Source organism: Anastrepha ludens, chromosome X (genome assembly GCF_028408465.1).
Source record: "Anastrepha ludens isolate Willacy chromosome X, idAnaLude1.1, whole genome shotgun sequence".
Classification (NCBI taxonomy): Eukaryota; Metazoa; Arthropoda; class Insecta; order Diptera; family Tephritidae; genus Anastrepha; species Anastrepha ludens.
Genome location: NC_071503.1, coordinates 76,777,237 through 76,796,658, shown reverse-complemented (window position 1 = coordinate 76,796,658; position 19,422 = coordinate 76,777,237). Strand labels below are relative to the sequence as shown.

The following is a 19,422-nucleotide window of genomic DNA, read 5'->3' as shown; positions in this document are numbered from 1 at the left end:
TATAAAGCCTAATTGTTCTCTAAACTCCCTCTGAACAAATTCCTTTGTCTTAGCTAAAAGTGCTTTTTCCTCAGATGAACGTGCTTGCCACCTTTCAAATTCGATTCTATAAGAAACATGAATAAAGTATTCAAAAAATCTAATCCGAGAATGCAGGGGTGATAAACCAAATTCAAATCTACTGGAGTTTACTTGTTTGTTTCTACACTTTTCTAAGTCATTCATTTCTTTAGGTGTCGCACCACAAATATAACATTTACTCGTAGATTATTCACTAAGAGCACAGCACACTTTACCATCAACCATAGTTAATTGTAAAGAATGACTTACTTTATAACTATGGTTATCGATTTTAACAACAGTCGGATTCAAGTCACTAATAGCTTTTTTAAAATGCTCTTCTTCTTGAACACAAAGAGCTTTAGTTTCTTTAGCAAATTGAAAACGTATAGGCCGACAAAACCTTGTGGAGGATGGGCGGGGGTTTTTCCAAATTATCTTATCTGCGTCAGAGGTAATCGATTTACAAATTAATTTCAAGGGTACATAAGATGTAACAATTAAACTTCCATCTTCCGTTCTCGGATCAGTACTCAGTGCAACTTGATTCAGATATATTTACCAATACTGATTTTTGAGATTCGAGAATTCGAGAGCAAGTGTGGTCCAACAAACATTGTAAATTAATTTCAGTAGATGATTCTGTAACGCCAATTCCTGTTGGGTAACACCGTTTTTTTGCGCCAAGAACTTTTTTATAAGATGGTAAAGCGTTAGGCAATTTTGAATGAATAAAGTCTTTTAATAACAAATACTGATGTTTGGTGAGTTTTGTCTGATTAAATAGAGTCCGTATTGAATTCTAAAGAATTTGAATTTGAATGCTTTGAATTATAGGGTTATTCAATAGGTGGGCTTCAACTTTTTTCCGATAGGGAGGGCGAACGACGCAATATTTTTTATTTTTCGCTTGTCATTTGTAAACTTCATTAGTGTACATTTCATCATGGAACGCTACACACTTGAGCAACGATTGCAAATCGTGCAAATTTTTTATGACAATAATCGTTCTGTTGCTGCTACTTTAAGAGCATTATGGCCATTTTACGGTCCATTTAACAAGCCGTCCCGTTTTGGGGTTATGTGAAGTCATTGGTCTACAGTAACAAGCCGGCGACGATTTGTGAGCTCAGAGCCAATATTGAGCGCGAAATTGCTGGAATTTCGGCCGATTTATGCAAAAGAGTGGTCGAAAATTGGGTTCAACGATTGGACTTCGTAAAACGTGCACGCGGTGGTCATGCAAAAGAAATCGAATTTCATACTTAAACTCGATAATAAAAAATGTTCAAACTCGATAATAAAAAAAAAATTAGTTAAAAAAGTCAAACCGTTTGTGTTTTATTAAAAAAAAAAGTTGAAGCGCTCTTACTGAAAAACCCTATACTTAGTATTGCATGAATAGCGGAACTATCAACATTTGCTAGATCGGATAACCTGCGACGCTTTGTCCTCTTGCTGCAATCCTCAAAATCTTTTCTGTGTCTCTGCCTGTGTTCGCTCGGAAAAGGATTTGTAGAGTTTGTCACCTCGCCCGACTCCCGTTTTTTCAACACACATAATTCGGTTTCAGTTAACCAATTACTGTACTTGGCAATCAGTCTTGTTTTTGATCTATGCACTTTTTTCCAGTATCGAGAAATCCGTGAACAGATTCAAGAAATACGATTTTCAACGTCTTCTAAGGTTAAATTCTCAGAGTTTGGTAAAGCTTGAATTATGTTCTTCAGTACGTGGCGACATCTATCAACATCATTTTTAATGATATTGTAACATAACCACGTGTCCAGAATATGCATGCGCGTAAATGAACACTTCAAATTTACACCTAAAACAAAAAAATCTTTATTAGCAATCTTGGTAGAATCACATTTTTCAAAATCCTACACATAGGTACAGATTATACCCTATATCAAGCGCAATCCCAGGTCATCGCAGCTGGAAATTATTTTTCCTTAAAGAGGACATACGTAAGAATATTTTAATGTATGTTTCATTTGTGCAGATTCGTGCGAACTTAGTTACAACTTTACAAACTTCTTATAAAAAAAATAAACGGCAAATTTTAAAGTACGTATTTCGTACGGTCTGAAAACCTATTAAATAATAATTAAAAAAGATAACAAAACGTTTAACATATCGTACATACCTTCAACTTGAATTTCCATTGTACAACAGGTCATAAACACAGTAATGCTTAGAAAAATAACACTTCCCGGAACTGCGTAAGTACGGAGCGGAGACCACGCTAACTATCACTTTTCAAATTCTCTTTCTTTGGAGGCAAAATTAAAATTGAATTGTTTGTGCAGTTGAAATTTCTTTTGTACTCTAAGTTACTATGACTAATGAACTAACATTTAGCTAAATATTGTTGCATAATTTTAACATGACTATTTTCATCCAATGTCCTATGGCGGAACCACTGTGAGGTGGTTCGCGAAAACAAAGTCGGCAGGTCTCTCAATCGAGACGATAATGGACAAGTGGTCTGATGCAAGCGATAGCATAGGTCGCCACGTTATGCTATTTATCAGACCCGCGCTAGCTATGGTTAGGTCAGGCGAGCTGCTGCAATTGCCCACTACCCTGGTGGGGGCTTCGTCGTTCACAGTGCTGAATGTCGAATCGTCTATTTGCTCTGCCAATTGCTGTCCCCTACGATCGTTTGGCAGGCTTGAATGCCAAAAATCCTGATGCGCATTGAAGTCACCTACAACCAATCGTCTTTCGCTTCTGATGAGTGCACCTATATTAGGGTTATATCCTGCCGGGCAGCAGGTGACAGGTGGTATATAAACATTAAAAATTTCGAGCTCGGAGTGGCCTGTCCGGATAGCTATGCATTGACATTCTAAGGTGCTGTCCCTGCGGTCGATCCCTTCATCAATGAAACGATACTGCACTGTGTGGTGGACTATAAACGCTAGGCCACCACCATTGTCTCGCTCGCGATCATGTCTGTGCACGTTATAGCCATCCCTGGTGATTAGTGAGGACCTAGAGTGCAGCTTGGTTTCCTGGACTGCAGCTATTTTGATACTGTGCCGGCTGATGAAGTCAACTATCTCGTCGACCTTACTCGTGAGTCCACTACAGTTGAATTGTAGAAGCTTAAAGCTTCTAGGAAAGGTCGTTGTAACTCGGGGGGTGAGGGACGCGTGGGGTTGCCTACGTTGGGCCTGCTGTGCAATCCGCTGTTGTTGTTGCGGCCTGATGATGGTGGGCGGCCGCGCCACGGGGGGCGGTTGCGGGTGCAGAGCTCTGCAGCAGGGGGCAACGTAGTCAGTTGTCCACTCACGGGTGGTGCGCAGGCCGTAACATCTCCGAAAATGGCACCAGCCATTGCAAGAATTGCACTTGACTGGTGCCAGATTCTGAGGTATTACGGCCTGACACACGGAACAGACTGTGCGGGGGACCAAGAGCTGCTGGTTTGTCCCACACTGGGGTTGGAGCAGGAGGAAAGGGGATGGGTTAAGTCGGGGGAGTTGTGTTGCTCCGATAGGCTTCTTACCGTAGAGGTATTGGTTGTGGTGGCGGTTGGTAGTGCCGGCCTATCAGGGGGGATAGTAGCCGTGGAGGCATTGGACGCCTGCTGGCGGGAGCAACATGTGGCCACATACCGTGTGGGCCACTCCCTATGAGTCTTAAGGCCTGAACAGGTCTTAAGATGGCTCCACCCCTTGCACTTGTTGCAACTAACCGAGGGGGAGTTCGGGTGGAGCCGTTTATGGCAGACGCAACAATAGAATACTTTTGGCCCAGGGTTGGATTCAACTCCAGCCCTGAGGAGCAGCATTTGGAGCAAGGTTGCTGCGAGGAGTTGCCCCTGTGACGTAAGGGGTGGGTTGATATGCTGTTCACTAGACAGGGCTAGTTTACTGGGGCGGCAGCCCTTGGTCGGGAAAAACGCGAGTCATTTCGGTAACGTAGAACCGGCTGCCATGGGAATGTGTTATTGGTCAATGGATTGCGCTATCGGGAGATGATATACGATTTTTTATGGCCGGAATTGGATGGTATTGATTTGGACAACGTTTATTTTCAACAAGGCGGCGCTACGTGCCACACAAGCCACGAAACCATTGATCTTCTACGGGAAAAGTTTCCGGACCGTGTTATCTCTCGAATAGGTGATCACAATTGGCCACCGAAATCTTATGATTTAGCACCTTGTGACTTTTTTCTTGGGGCCACGTGAAAGAAAAGGTCTACGCCAAAAGCCCAGGGTCGATTCAAGACCTCAAAGATAGAATTTGTGAGGCCATCGAGGACATAGGGCAGCCACTTTGCAATTCGGTTATGGAAAATTTCATGAAAAGGATATTGTCCTGCAAGCGTGGTCGTGGTGGTCATTTGCCTGATGTTATTGTCCACTATTAACGGCATACCTTCCTCTTTATAATGAAATAAACATCCGGTCATTTATATTTATTAAAAAATAGTATTTTTCTTTGAATATCAAAATAACACCTCTGTTTGGAAAACCCTATATAAGCCTATTCGGTGCTGGTGAGATTTTTCGTTTATCTTCTTCTTCTTAATGATTGGCGTGATAATCGCTTACGTGATTTTGGCCGAGTTTAATAAAACGCGCCAGTCGTTTCTTTCTCGTGCTAACCGGTACTTGTTGGAGAAGTCCGTCCCAATTCTAACAAATTCACACATCGCGGCATATAGGCTACTCCTTTTCGTACTGTCGAATGTAGCTTTGAAGTCGACGAAAATGGGTAATTTCATGGGTATTTTCCAACGCTTGGCGTATTGTGAATTTTCCAGGTCTAAAGCTACATTGATAAGGCCCAATCAGTTGGTTGTTGGTGGGTTTCAACCTTTCACACAATACGCTCGGCTGGACCATTTACGCGATATTTAGAAGGCTCATCGCGCAGTAATTGGCACAGATTACAGTATCACCCTTCTTGTGGATTGGGGAGAGCAAACTTTAATTCCAATTAGCAGACTTGCTTTCCTTCCGACCAAATTGTGCATAGAAGCTCATGCATGCACCTTAACAGCTCTTCCCCGCCTTGTTTGAATAGCTCCGACGCCAGGTCGTCGGCTCTTTTGTTGTTCTTTAGCCGCGTTATCGCTATTCTCATCTCATGGTCGGGTTGTGAAACCACAACGCCGTTGATGTTGTTGTAGCGATAGCTTCGTCGTCAACGATTGTGGTATCGGGATCTTAACATTCTCTGTGACATATGCAGTTGCCCCTAATTCATAATTCAAGCACGTTCTGGACTTTAGTCACCAGATCGCCGTCTTTATTTTTACAGGGAATCTCCCCGGTCTTGAAACCTTCATTAAGCTGCCGAACTTTCTGGTAGAATTTTCGGCAGTTTTTCCTGCTGCCACTCAAGCTCCTCGCACTCATGTGTTTCGGCTTCTCGTTTCTTCATCCTGATAATACGTCTCTCTTCCTTTTTCACCTCCCGGTAGCGGTTCCACATGGCTCGTGTTGAGCCCGATCGCAGCGTGACTCTACAGCCAGCAAGCTTTCTTTCCGTGGCAGTATCACGTGTAAAGAAAGAGAAATGCTGCTTCATTGTTCCTGCATGCCGGATTGTTGGGCTGTACTCTCAGAGAAAAAGAGTGAGAGTCGAGTGGCGAATCTTCGGGCTGTCTGTCGCGAATGCTGCCTTGCGATGCCGTACATAATTTGCGAAGTTAGATGTACGTTTTTTTCTGCACAGAGGCGTGTGCGTATTTTGGCTTCAACAAAGTAATGATACAAGTCGATGTTGGAGCTTCGGATCGTACGTACATCTAAAACACTGGAAGCGTGTCTTTTGTCTATCGCGACATGATTGATTTGGTTTCATCTTTTAGATCAGGAGACATTCACGTAACCTGGTGTATGTTTTTGTGGTGGAATCTGGTGCTTCAGACTACCATGAGTCGAGCTCCGGCGAGGTCGATCAGCCTCGGTCCTTTACCGGATGTTTCGCAGACTGAATATCCGACTTTGGGATCTAAAATGGCAAGGACAGCACTCATAGGAAAGTTCCAGGCGCTCATATAAGAAACCTTTGGCCGTGTCTAGCTTTTCTTTCCGTTGGTGCATGGGGGCAACGAACCGGAGTGAACGAAAGTACTTTGCAACGAAATCTCTCTGCCACTGTAAATCCAACACCGAATTTACGCTCTTTTTAATGGCAGCTTTAGTATATCTCGCAAGGCTCAATGTTTTTCCACGTGGCGGGTCCGAAACCTAGCGCACAACCATATATTCTGTGATGCTTGGCATTCTCACATTAGGTCGCTCTCAAATGGATATTCGGGAACTGCTTAGGGGATACTCGGGCGAAGCCCGGAAGTTGTGAGCTGCTTGGACCGTATGCAGAAGAATCGTCCACCTGGCCACTGAATGACAATAAGTTTCCCCACTTGCGTGGACTTCTACACACGGAACCATCCACCAAACAAAAAACTGGCATCTTCATAATCGATGGTGTAAAATATATTTACATAACACATGGATTGAAAAGTCACTACTTTTATTGCATTCACCTCTTTTTCAGTTAGATTTTAGCTTTAAAGGGCAACTGTTAAAATTTCATGATATTCTATTCATTAGTTTGTGAGTTATTCTGCAAAGAGGGACGCTACTTTTGTTGTTTTCAAAACAATGGATAAAAAAGAGTTTCGTGTTTTAATTTTACACAGCTTCTTGATGAGAAAAAAATCCGTTCAAGCGAATCAATGACTTAAAAAGTGTTATGGGAACTCCGCTTCTTCAGATTGTTGTATCGAACGAAAACATAAAAAACCCGAAAATCGTGTTTAATGATCGCAAACTTAAGTTGCCTGAGTTAGCGGACATCGTAAAGATATCAAAAGAACGTGTTGGTGCATTCACTGTTACGTACAGGTAAGTTCAACTAATTTTACGGCTTATATTACATATGGCACTTAATTGTTTTATCAGATATATACTTTTTTTTCTCTAATTTAATAGATTATATATTAGTCGCACTATTAAGAAGAAACATTTAAAAAAGTCATTAAATACTGAAGAAAAATGCAAACAACCCACGTCACGTACGGGACACATCAAGTCAACCAACATTCGAAATCGTTATAGTTTTATTCAGATTTCAGCGAATATATTACAGGTGCATAAAATGTGTCTTCGAAGGAAATTATAACTAAGAATCAAGCTTGCTACTAGCGAAAAAAAATATTAATTAAAACACATATTTATAATTCAAAAACATTTTTTTATATTTGTCACGTACAGACAAGTCGCGTCACGTACGGGACATAGTTCAACTTAAATCTATAATATATGTAAAAATTAATAGGTAAATACAGTTTTGTCTTGGGAAAGGCAATGTTTTCTGCATTCCACAACTTTCTCCTCAGTTTTAATAAAATGGAAGTTGGAAACTCCAGTCATCGCTTTGGCATTGTCCCACTGCGATGCACTTTTGATCCTTTCATAAATTTCAGAGGATGGCACATAAATCACACGGGTTTTTGTGACTAATTGAGAAGCTAAATCAGAAAAGTCCTTGGCTGATTGGACAACAACATGTTCATTTTGGCTCATCATTTTCTCTCTTACCAGTCTTTTGATATTTCCGCCAACTCCGTCTATCACACCTTTTCCATGCGATGTAGCAAAATATTTCCAATAAAAGGGCCTTTTGTACTTTTCACTTAACATTATTGTTAGTTTAACCATATAACGGTTCTTAAATTCCGATGAAGGGCCGTCACTCCAAATAATTTCCGCTGAAAGTAAGTCTTCATTTTCTTTATGCATCAAGTCAAACAACTTATTGATGAAAACAAAAGCTGTATCCTTGTCTTTCGAATTTGCATCTGAGCATATAAGATATGTTTGGCAATTGCCTTTATAAAAGCTTGCAGCAGTAAATAAAAGAACACTTGTTCGTGACCAGAGTGCGCTTTGAACTTCATTCTGGCATTCACAGGCAAAAGACATCGCAAAATCAACTTGAAGAATTCGCACATTTGCATTCACCGGCTTGAACTCGTTTTAAATTAACATGCTTCATCATAATATGGATAGAATTAATAAATTTTTCTTTAAGTTCACCTGAACTTGTTTCGTGGTTTACTAAACGTAGTTTATTTTCTGAGTTTTTTCCCATTCCTTCCATACACAGATTGTTCTTAAATCCATAGAAATTAATATTTTTTTGCCATCAGAACAAGTATCACATTCATTTTTCCAACACTTCGAATCCAAAGAAGGATCACATAAAATCATAGTCCACCAGTCGTTACAATAATTTTGTTTCAAACCTTTCAATTTGAATAAAAATTTTTCATGAGTTAAACATTTGCACTGGTATGAAGGTGTGTCTTTCATTAGCAAAACGTTTTTCGGTCTTAGACTACAAAATTTTGAAAATCCAATTTCGATATTACGAAAAAATTCTTTAAAAATGAAAAAGGTAGGTACATAGTCAAATAATGCTTTTGACACTTCTTTCACATCGTCATAACGTGTATCGTCACCTGATGTGCTAGTGATTGGGCTTTCTGCTAGAGCAATGTTCATTTTACGCGCTAGTTCTGTAACAAGCGCTTTTTTCTTTCTTGGTGATTGAGGCAGTGCTTTTAGAGACTTTTGAACAGCTTTAGATAAAGTCTGTTTCGACTTGTACGAAGATTCAGTACTTACAGGAGAATCAGTAGAATTTGTAAGTTCAACCCGCTTTTTTGCCCTTTGCAATCTCTTCTTATCCATTTCCTTAAGTGAAATTGCTTTTAACTCACCTTCAGAAAGATTTTCTGCTTTTCGTTTACGAAGCTCACGTTTGGATCTTTCTCTTTTTGCTTTTCTCGAAATTTTCGCATGCGGCTAGCACTGGTTGATAAAAGTTGAAGATGTCAGATAACTTATTCTTCGGCGTCACGTACAGACACTTCATTATCACCAAGAATATATTGTAAGCAAAGCGATTTCAAACAAAATTGTTTCACTAGTTTTAGACCGCTAAAAGGTAGCTGTTAATTCAATTTGTATAGTCGACTTGTTTTACAATTATTAATAGAAAAAGGAATTAAGCGTCACGTATGGGACATCGAAACTTACCTTTCCGTTATGATTAATTTCTTATCAAAAAAACACTTAACCAAAAAAATGAGTATGCAGTTAAATACAGCGGACCATACACTATAACTAAGAATAGAAATCTAATTTCTATCTGATAAACAATAGCGGCAGCGACCTCGCAAAAAGTTGTGTAAAGACTAATGAAAAACCCCGACTTGTTGTTACTCTCAATTAATAATGGTATTTACAAAAAATGAGACATACTCATGGCACACTTTTTCATGGAATGGCTTTATATTGCATGATCATTTGACCATGAGAAAACTCTGTTCAAAGAGAGTGTCGCGTTTGCTCACTCTTGACCAAAAATAAGAATGTCAATCAAAACAATGGCAAACTACTTGAATTGAACTACGAATTGCTCCCACATCCACCGTATTCGCCAGATTTGGCTTCCAGCAACTACTGGCTGTTCGCAGACCTAAAAAAATCCTCGCCGGTAAGATTTTTCGCTCGAATAAAGACGTTATCGCTGAAACTGAGGTCTATTGTGAGGCAAAAGATAAATCGATCAAATCAATGCAGTCAAGCGGAGATATATCCAAACCGGCAGCCTCAATTTCTTTCTGGCGAAAAAATGCCGGATAACTGATCACTATACGGGCAGATTCTCAGCATATTTTCTACACAAAGTTGATGCGATGGAAATCGCTCTATCGCTACGATCTGTTTAAGCATCGTAGCATCGGTAGCGATGGATAGGTTACAATACAGCGAAATCATAAGGGATTTAAATTACGACTGTTGTATTTTCTCTTATTTTCGGATAACATGTGTACACAATTTTGTAAAATTTTGCTTAGAAGATAGTGTTTTAGGGCGTGATCAGACTTTTAAATCTGGCGAAACGATTCCAAGTGCATCCAATTTGCAAAAACCGCAAACGTGGTGGAGAGTTTCCTCATTTACATCTCCGCCATCTACAACATCCTGAGAAAATTATGGAGTTTTACCGAATGAGTATTGACATTTTTAATTATGTCTTGATAAATATGAGTATCTAAACAGAAACAGCAATTGATGGAGCAGAAAGGCTCGTATTAGCCACAAGGTAATTAATATACAATATTATGTATCCATTCACTACATTAAATTAAATTCCAACATTTACCTTCTTTTATACCGATATAAGTACATATCTATTTTTATAATATTACACATATTTATATTAAGAAGCTTGATGGAAATGTTGCGGAGTTTTAAAAGGGAAGTTGTTTGAATCCTGCGTTTTAATAGTTAGGCAGAGTTGGAGATGCTAATTCGTGATAACCACTACCATACAAAATATCGTATTGCTTTTTTATTCGGTTTTTTAATTTTTTTCTTCGCCCATATTTTTAATGCCCTTTTATAACTTATAAGGTAGTGGTAAATGTCATCTTCGATGGCGTTCCCTTTCTAGAAGCTTTCGCTTTTTTCGCCAAGTCCAAAAACAAAAAACGTTTTCTGTGAGCCTATAAATTCTGCGTACAGCTTACAAATATATTTTAAATTGATTAAAAACACAGCACAAATGTATAGTTGAAAACATATTTTATTTATTGTTTACATAACGGTATGTAATGGCAGTAACGTTAAATAGAGTAACCAGAACGTAATATAATATTATATAAAAAACTAAAAGTAAATATAAAAAAGTAAATTAATGTTTTGTTGGAAAGCAACGATGTTTTACGACTCCACTCAATCTATGTGGCATTGTGTTTACTAACTTATCTGTTTCCCGCCCATTCTCTCCGTGTTACATTTCGCAAGGCCTCCTTACTTATTTTTACATGCTGTCGAATTCGTTTTCCTTATAGATCCCACAGATGCTCAATTGGATTCTAATCGGGTGGCTGTGGGTTAGCTGTTTGGAGCATTTTACAAGAGCAAAAGCTTATCGATCTCGGCTGTGTGTTTTGGGTCATTATCTTGTTGGAACCAAAACGTTGATAACCTTGACTTAATAAGATAAGGCACTGTGTCCCAAATTCCTTTTAACAATGTTCGAATACCCCCATTTATACATTATCGATTCAATAAAATCTAACTGGCCCACAGCACTTGCCGTCATGCATTTCTACAACATAACTCCACCACCGCCGTGCTTCACTGTACCAACAATTTTTTTTTCTCAAGAGCAGTGCCTGATTTGCGCTAAACAATTTGACGACCTCTTATCCCTTATCTTATTGACTTTCGTCTGAAAAAATTACTTGTTTCCAAAACTCTGGAGCCTTATTTATATAATAAGTATCGAATTCAATACGCTCTCGTCTCACAAGTGAAAACACAGTTCGATTGACGGGATAACCCCTTACGCGATTTTGGCCGAGTTTAACGAAGCCAGTGGTTTCTTTCTCGTGCTAACCGGCGCCAGTTGGACACACAAAGTGAAGCCGAGTCCTTCTCCCCCTGATCGGAAAGATCGCAGATGAGGCCTTCCTCTGGTACCATCAGCTTGTACCCCATGGAATACTTTAAGAGACGGAGCGGTTGTATCCATTCGGACGACGTAACCCAGCCAACGAAGCCACTGGATCTTTATTCGCTGCACTGTGTCCATGTCGACGTAAAGCTCATACAGTTCATCGTTCATCGCCTGCAATACATACCGTTGCTAAAGTGGAAAAATCCAAATATCTTCCGCAAAATCTTTCGCTCAAACACTCCAAGGATCGCCTCATCCGAAATTGCCATCGTCCAAGTTTCTGCGCCATACCATAAGACGGCATGATGAAAGCCTTATAAGGTGTTAGTATTGTTCGCCGAGAGTGGAGTTTCCTGCTCAAAGTAGCACTTGTTGGCAAGAGAGATTCCGCGTTGAATTTCAAGGCTGACATTATTATCGGTGTTAATGCTGGTTTTAAAGTATGTTACATTTACTTAAATATAGGCTGTTTATCAAAAAAAAATTAGATAATTCTTTAACTTACCTTCTAGGTCGCATTCATTTTCTACGTCTTTCCATGCTTATTTTAATGTGGTTTTGTTATGATAATCTGGATGACACAGAGACGCGTCGTGTTTATTGCGATTCGCTCAACTAAATGAAAATATTTTGATTGCTGATTTTCCTATCTCAGTCGCTGAATTCCTTTTCGTTGAACCACTGCACGATAAACACCACCATATAAATGTATCTAATTGATCTCTTGTAGCGACTTTTATGGCATCGCGCAAAGAGAATTCGCTAGGTCATAAACATAGCTCTATATGTTTCATATTCAAATATACCTTTAACAATGATGCAAGCATCACCACCCTCTATACCATTACTTGTAATACTGCGCCAAGCATTTGTTTGTTGCAGGGTTCCCTTGAGATATCGAACTTTGCATTTGACCACGTTAACGTGCATTGTACAATACAATACACTACAATATCGTGCATTGTAGCGTCACCTCGCAACACGATAGCGCGCAGACCACGAGTTTTCTGGCTCGGCGATATGTTATAAATGAAAAAGTATGCTTTCAAATATCCAGCCAACAAAACTCTAGCAAGCTAGATTTTCGAATAGGTAACAGCTCGTCGAACTTTCTATCACTGCAAATACGCAAATATCCAAATAGCATGTAAACAAAGAACGCTTCGGGGAAAATCGATTAATTTTATGCAGTGAATTTCGTTGTTGGAAACGGTACAAAATATTACCAATTAACCAGATAACCTGGGTGAATACCCTACTCCTTTTGTTATCTAAAGGATTTTCCAATAACAGGTGTTATTTAAATATATAAAAGGCTATCGAGAGATTATTAACGATTTATTATGGTCGGAATTGGAGGGTATTGATCTGGACAACGTTTATTTTCAACTAGACGGCGCTACGTGCCACACAAGCAACGAAACCATTGATCTTTACCGGAAAAGTTTCCGGACCGTGTTATCTCTGGAAGAGATGATCACAATTGGCCACCGAGATCTTGTGATTTAACACCCTGTGACTTTTTTCTTTGGGGCCACGTGAAAGAGAAGGACACCTGGTTGAGGCTGAGCCGCCTCTCAGGCACGGCAGGAGGCACCTCATCAATTACGCTGACGAGATCAAAGACAAAACAGATCGACAATTACTGGACCAGACAGTGTACACACAGTCTATAACCGACATTCATGGGGGACACTTACCATCAAACCCACTCATCTAACACCCCTCTCCATCTGGACCCAACTTGTCGAAACAGCAAGTTTCCTGGGTCTACCGTTAAATGAGCTAGACGAAGACGGCCGGTGATCTACACCACACTGGCAGGGTTAAGTATACTGCTACAACAACAATAACAACAACAAAACCTTTCAAAGTAGTCTTAACAGCTGGTTGCCAATTTTGCAGCTTATCTGCCATATGTGAATGGGTGTGGATTTAGTGCTAATCACTGCATATGTGAACGTACTTTTAGACTTTAATGTTAATATAGGGTTTTCCAATAAGGAGTGTTATTTTGATATTCAAAGAAAAATACTATTTTTTAATATATATAAATGATCGGATGTTTATTTCATTATAAAGAGGAAGGTATGCCGGTAATAGTGGAAAATAACATCAGGCAAATGACCACCACGACCACGCTTGCAGGACAATATCCTTTTCATGAAAATTTCCATAACTGAATTGCAAAGTGGCTGCCCTGTATCCTCGATAGCCTCACAACTTTTCCGCAACAGCTCGCTATTTAGTGAAAATTTTTCAGTGAATAAACAAACGCTTATCTTTGTACACTATTATACAATCTTGACTTTTGAAATTTCCTTTACATTAAGGGGTAACACCACTGTAGAAATTTCAAAAAATTGATTTTTTTTTTATAAGCTTAAAAAATTCTTTGAACCTTTTAAAATACAGAACAAAAAGTTTTATACGTTACCGAAGTTTATTTCATAAATATTTTAAGCCTTTAAGCAAGCGTTAGTGACTGCTACCTAACAATTTCTCCAAATTTCCAAACTTTAAACGCATTTTTCTCAAAACACGTTTTCTGAAATTGGCACACAGCATAACTCAAACAATTTTAAATATTTTTAATCAGGTTTTTCACTACGTCTATAATAACCTTCTTGAGAGAAGAGCGTAGGGTATTTTCGATAGATTTATTTAAACGATTGTTATAATTATTTAAAAGCCGTTTTTTTAGACCAAAATAGAGTTTTTTCCTTCAAATGCTTGCTAATTCCACAAAAATAAATATTTTTTAAATCCCCTACGTGTTTCTCTAGCTATTCTTATCTAGATTAAGAAAAAAAAATTTCCTTGTTCCAGATTAAAATTTGCACCCTCTGTGATGCGTGCCGCGGAGCTCCTTCAAGAGAAACCACATTACAAAAATGTCTCCAATGCCGCCATTTTGTAAAATTTTTCGATCAAACTTTGTAGTTTTGTATTTTAGTAATATATATAAGTAATAACTTCCCAAATCAGAGTGATTGTTTTCCCTTTCTTTCTACACAAAAAAATTCTTTTAAAATCGTGTTTATTTTACGCGTGTAGAGTGGTGTTACCCCTTAATAGAGCTGTTTTGTTTATTTCAGATACATTCATTAAAGTTTTCCTGAAATTTAAACAACTTTTTTCGGTGAGCTATTTCTCGTAGTTCAGGAACTATTTCCTTTTATATAGCGTTGATATTTCTTTTCATTAAACTGAATAAACAATTTTTTTTTTTATTGAAACGTTATAAATATTTAAATGCATTTCATTCTATTACACCTAGTTCACAACTATCAAGTTATATTAGTTTATAAAATTCGACATTATTTACAGGAAATACGTATATAACTGGAAGACAGCTGACAGAAATTTACATATATTTGTCAGTCATCAAAATTTCTGGAACAAGATCATTTGGTTTTTTTCGTTAAGTCTCCGGCATTGGTCATCTAAATTGGCAAGTCGCCGAGCCTCCGGGTTAGTATGTTTTTCGAGCCTTTCGGCATGAGCTACAGCGTAATGTTTGACAACTTCTGATACTAATGACATCTTGAGGTCACGATGTAAATCAGTGTTCCTCACATACCATTGTGCGTTTACTGCGTTCTTTAGAAACTTGTTTTGAAATCGTTGTATTTTTTCAATATGAGTTGGTTTGGCACAGCCCCATAGCTGTGTACCATAAGTCCACACAGGTTTAAATACTTGTTTATAAATTAAAAGTTTGTTTTGTATGGAAAGAGGAGACCTTCTTCCAGTAAGCCAGTTTAATTTTTGCATTTTGAGGTTTAATTCCACGTGTTTTATTTTAACGTGCTCTTTCCAGCATAGTTTGGCATCAAGCGTCATCCCTAAGTACTTCGCGTTTTGGAGTAAGGAATTTTCGTGCCAGAAATATAAACAGGATAATGTTGAATTTTTTTGTTTGTAAAATCCACATGAAGTGACTTGCTTCATTAAGTTTTATACGCCACTTTGTAGTCTATTCGGTGATTTTGTTAACATCTTCCTGAAGTTTGAGAGTGGACTGTGTCTTATCGTCTCCAATTGTTGAAATGCACGTATCGTCAGCAAAGGTAGCTATAGTGCTAGTTTCCACGACAGTCGGTTCTACGTTACCGAAACGACCCGGATTTATATCCGGCCAAGGACTGTCACTCCAGCAGCATTCCCCGTATGTAGGTAGGGGGAATGTTTATGCTGCTACAACAACAACATAGTGCTAGTCTCAGAGACCGGTAGGTCAGATGTGAAAAGCACGTAAAGTATAGGGCCAAGGATACTGCCTTGTGGAACCCCGGCTTTAATTCGCTTTAGGCTTGAGAAAGAGCTATCGCACTTGATCCTGAAATATCTGTCATTTAGATACGAAGTAAATAGGTCCGAAAACTCCCTTGGAAGCAAGATTTTAATTTTATGGAGTAGTGCCATACTTTGTCGAAGGCCTGAGCAACATCGAGAAATATGGAAGAGCACACTTTTTTCTTTTCGATTGCTTCTTCTATCACATTTGTGATTCTATGCACTTGTTCGATTGTTGAGTGCTTTGCTCGAAATTCGAATTCAATCAAAGGCTTTAACCGCTGCAGAATTAGTTATTCGAGTAGTTTGGACATTATAGGTAGCAAGGAGATCGGACGGTATGATGACACTTAGTGGGGACTTTTGCCAGATTTTGGTATCATCAGCGGTGATAAGATCGCCGATCTCTGCAGGCGAAGACAAACAGAACTGATTTTCAGCTTGATGAATATCTGTAAGCAATGGTGCATGATGAGCCCACAAGCCATTGGATTTTTTAATTGGAGGGTTTTGTATAGTTGGTGTTTTCTGGTATTTTGTAGATTTCCATAGGGAGCAGTCAGTACTTTTTTCCGCTGTTAGTTTCTGTATATAATGATTGAAGGATACATTTTTCAGTTTATTCATTTCTTCTCTTAAATATTGAGTAATTTTATTTAACAAAGTTTTTAGCGATGGTTGTCGGGTTCGTAGCCACTTTGGATAGCGAAGTCCAGCTTGTTTTGCTGTTTGAGTTGGTGTGCTATACCATGCGGCATTTTGGATTTTTTGGGTAAGCAATAATACTTCTTCATCAATTTCATTATGTAACGAGAGTGTATTTTGTTTTTCAACGTTTTGATTAAGCGTATATTTGAAATACTCCCAATCAGTAAACTTGTTGGTCAGAGTAGGCGCTCGTTGTTTAAGTTCAATGCCTTCACTTAGTTTTAAATATACGGGTGAGTGATCTGAATTAAGGTCTGTTCCTTCATATACTAGCAAGGATTTTTTGCAAATTTTTCTTACAATGAAGAAGTCAATTAGATGTGGAGTTTTATTTTGGTCTGTTGGCCAATAAGAAGGTTTGCCGGTAAAGATAAATTCACAGCCAGTTTCTCTTGCACCTTTATAGAGTTCACGACCTTTAGTTGTTGTGAGTCTCGAGCCCCAATGAACGTGTTTTGCATTGAAGTCTCCTTCTATTATGAGTCTCCCCATATGCTTTTGAAGTAGTTGTTTATACTGCTCTGATTTGATATTATGTCTTGGGGGACTATATACCGCAGTTAAGCATATTTCGTTCGTTTCGACATTTATTGCTATGCTGGTGGATTGAAATTCTTCAAAGCAAACTTTTTCTTTTTCAATATGTCGTATACTACTTTTAACCAGAATTCCACTTCCTCCTCTGGCGTTGTTTAAAGGGTGATGTGTTTAATAAGTGCTGTAAATTTTCATTTTTGCATATTTGTGGGTTGTTAAGTGAGTTTCTGATATAAGACACACATTTACTTTTTCTATTTGAAGAACTAGTTCAAATTCATTCAAATGTTATGTTAGTCCGTTCGCATTCCATGTTATAATTCAAAGTGATTTCTCCATTCTTATAAATTTTTATTTGCGAGCTTTTCGAGTCGATCCAGACGTTTTTCCAGAGATTTATAAAAAGTTTCTTGCTGGTTTAAGAGCGAATAAATTTGGGAAAGTATATCATTACTATTGTTTCCATTGTTTCGAGATTTGGGTATATTTTCTCTTGCAATATCTGCATATGTTTTTGTTTGTGCTGTTTGGACTTCAGAGCTGCGTCTATTTTCAGTGTATTTAACAAAATCATTTCCACGGCTAGCTGAATTAGTTGGAGCTATTTTTGTCTTACCGTCTCTTATCTTTTGTAGTTCCTTTGCTACAGTTTGCCGGATGTTCCTCCCCACAATTACAGCACTCGAGGTGGCTTGCAACAATAGTTCTTTGTGTGCCCGTAAGATTGCCAAGTTTTGCATTGGGGTATATTCTATATGGCTTAAGAGGCTTAATTTTGACAATCGAACCCAAGATTTTTGTAATTTCGTAAATTTTTTTAATATCCTCCTCACATTTAAAGGATAGTATAAACATGTTTAATGCCTCTTTGGTTTTCCACTTTAGTTTATTTATTGCATTTGTTATTTCAGACCCCTGTTCTTTAAGATCTGATATTTTAGATACTGGGTCACATGTGTGGTGTAGTTTCTTTACTATAACTTTAATTTCTCTTGTTTGTTTATTTTCAAAGGAGTGATACGGCATATTTGCCGTAGTTAAAAACGATGTTACTTTTCGATAATCCAAGCTTTTAGTTAGATTGAGTTTAAGAACGTTATTGTTTTCAAGTTTGATAGAAAAATAGCATGTAAACAAAGAACGCTTCGGGGAAAATCGATTAATTTTATGCAGTGAATTTCGTTGTTGGAAACGGTACAAAATATTACCAATTAACCAGATAACCTGGGTGAATACCCTACTCCTTTTGTTATCTAAAGGATTTTCCAATAACAGGTGTTATTTAAATATATAAAAGGCTATCGAGAGATTATTAACGATTTATTATGGTCGGAATTGGAGGGTATTGATCTGGACAACGTTTATTTTCAACTAGACGGCGCTACGTGCCACACAAGCAACGAAACCATTGATCTTTACCGGAAAAGTTTCCGGACCGTGTTATCTCTGGAAGAGATGATCACAATTGGCCACCGAGATCTTGTGATTTAACACCCTGTGACTTTTTTCTTTGGGGCCACGTGAAAGAGAAGGACACCTGGTTGAGGCTGAGCCGCCTCTCAGGCACGGCAGGAGGCACCTCATCAATTACGCTGACGAGATCAAAGACAAAACAGATCGACAATTACTGGACCAGACAGTGTACACACAGTCTATAACCGACATTCATGGGGGACACTTACCATCAAACCCACTCATCTAACACCCCTCTCCATCTGGACCCAACTTGTCGAAACAGCAAGTTTCCTGGGTCTACCGTTAAATGAGCTAGACGAAGACGGCCGGTGATCTACACCACACTGGCAGGGTTAAGTATACTGCTACAACAACAATAACAACAACAAAACCTTTCAAAGTAGTCTTAACAGCTGGTTGCCAATTTTGCAGCTTATCTGCCATATGTGAATGGGTGTGGATTTAGTGCTAATCACTGCATATGTGAACGTACTTTTAGACTTTAATGTTAATATAGGGTTTTCCAATAAGGAGTGTTATTTTGATATTCAAAGAAAAATACTATTTTTTAATAAATATAAATGATCGGATGTTTATTTCATTATAAAGAGGAAGGTATGCCGTTAATAGTGGAAAATAACATCAGGCAAATGACCACCACGACCACGCTTGCAGGACAATATCCTTTTCATGAAAATTTCCATAACTGAATTGCAAAGTGGCTGCCCTGTATCCTCGATAGCCTCACAACTTTTCCGCAACAGCTCGCTATTTAGTGAAAATTTTTCAGTGAATAAACAAACGCTTATCTTTGTACACTATTATACAATCTTGACTTTTGAAATTTCCTTTA

General features: G+C 38.5%; 1 protein-coding gene across 9 annotated transcripts in view; it reads left to right on the top strand.

The window, feature by feature from the left end:
* Window positions 1-19,422, top strand: part of LOC128869629 (calcium/calmodulin-dependent protein kinase type 1-like) — a 361,072-nt gene that overhangs the window by 320,374 nt on the left and 21,276 nt on the right. For 3 of the 9 annotated variants that reach the window (XM_054112197.1, XM_054112199.1, XM_054112198.1), the window contains one exon: window positions 14,901-17,222. The exons of 3 other annotated variants lie outside the window; for them this stretch is intronic. In XM_054112197.1, the coding sequence (XP_053968172.1) occupies window positions 14,901-15,075 (175 nt within the window). In that variant the 3' untranslated portion in view covers window positions 15,076-17,222. Of the gene's footprint in view, window positions 1-6,732; window positions 6,938-7,024; window positions 14,541-14,668; window positions 14,826-14,900; window positions 17,223-19,422 lie in introns of those variants that run through there. 3 more of the 9 variants (XR_008455348.1, XM_054112202.1, XM_054112201.1) reach the window with 3 other exon arrangements.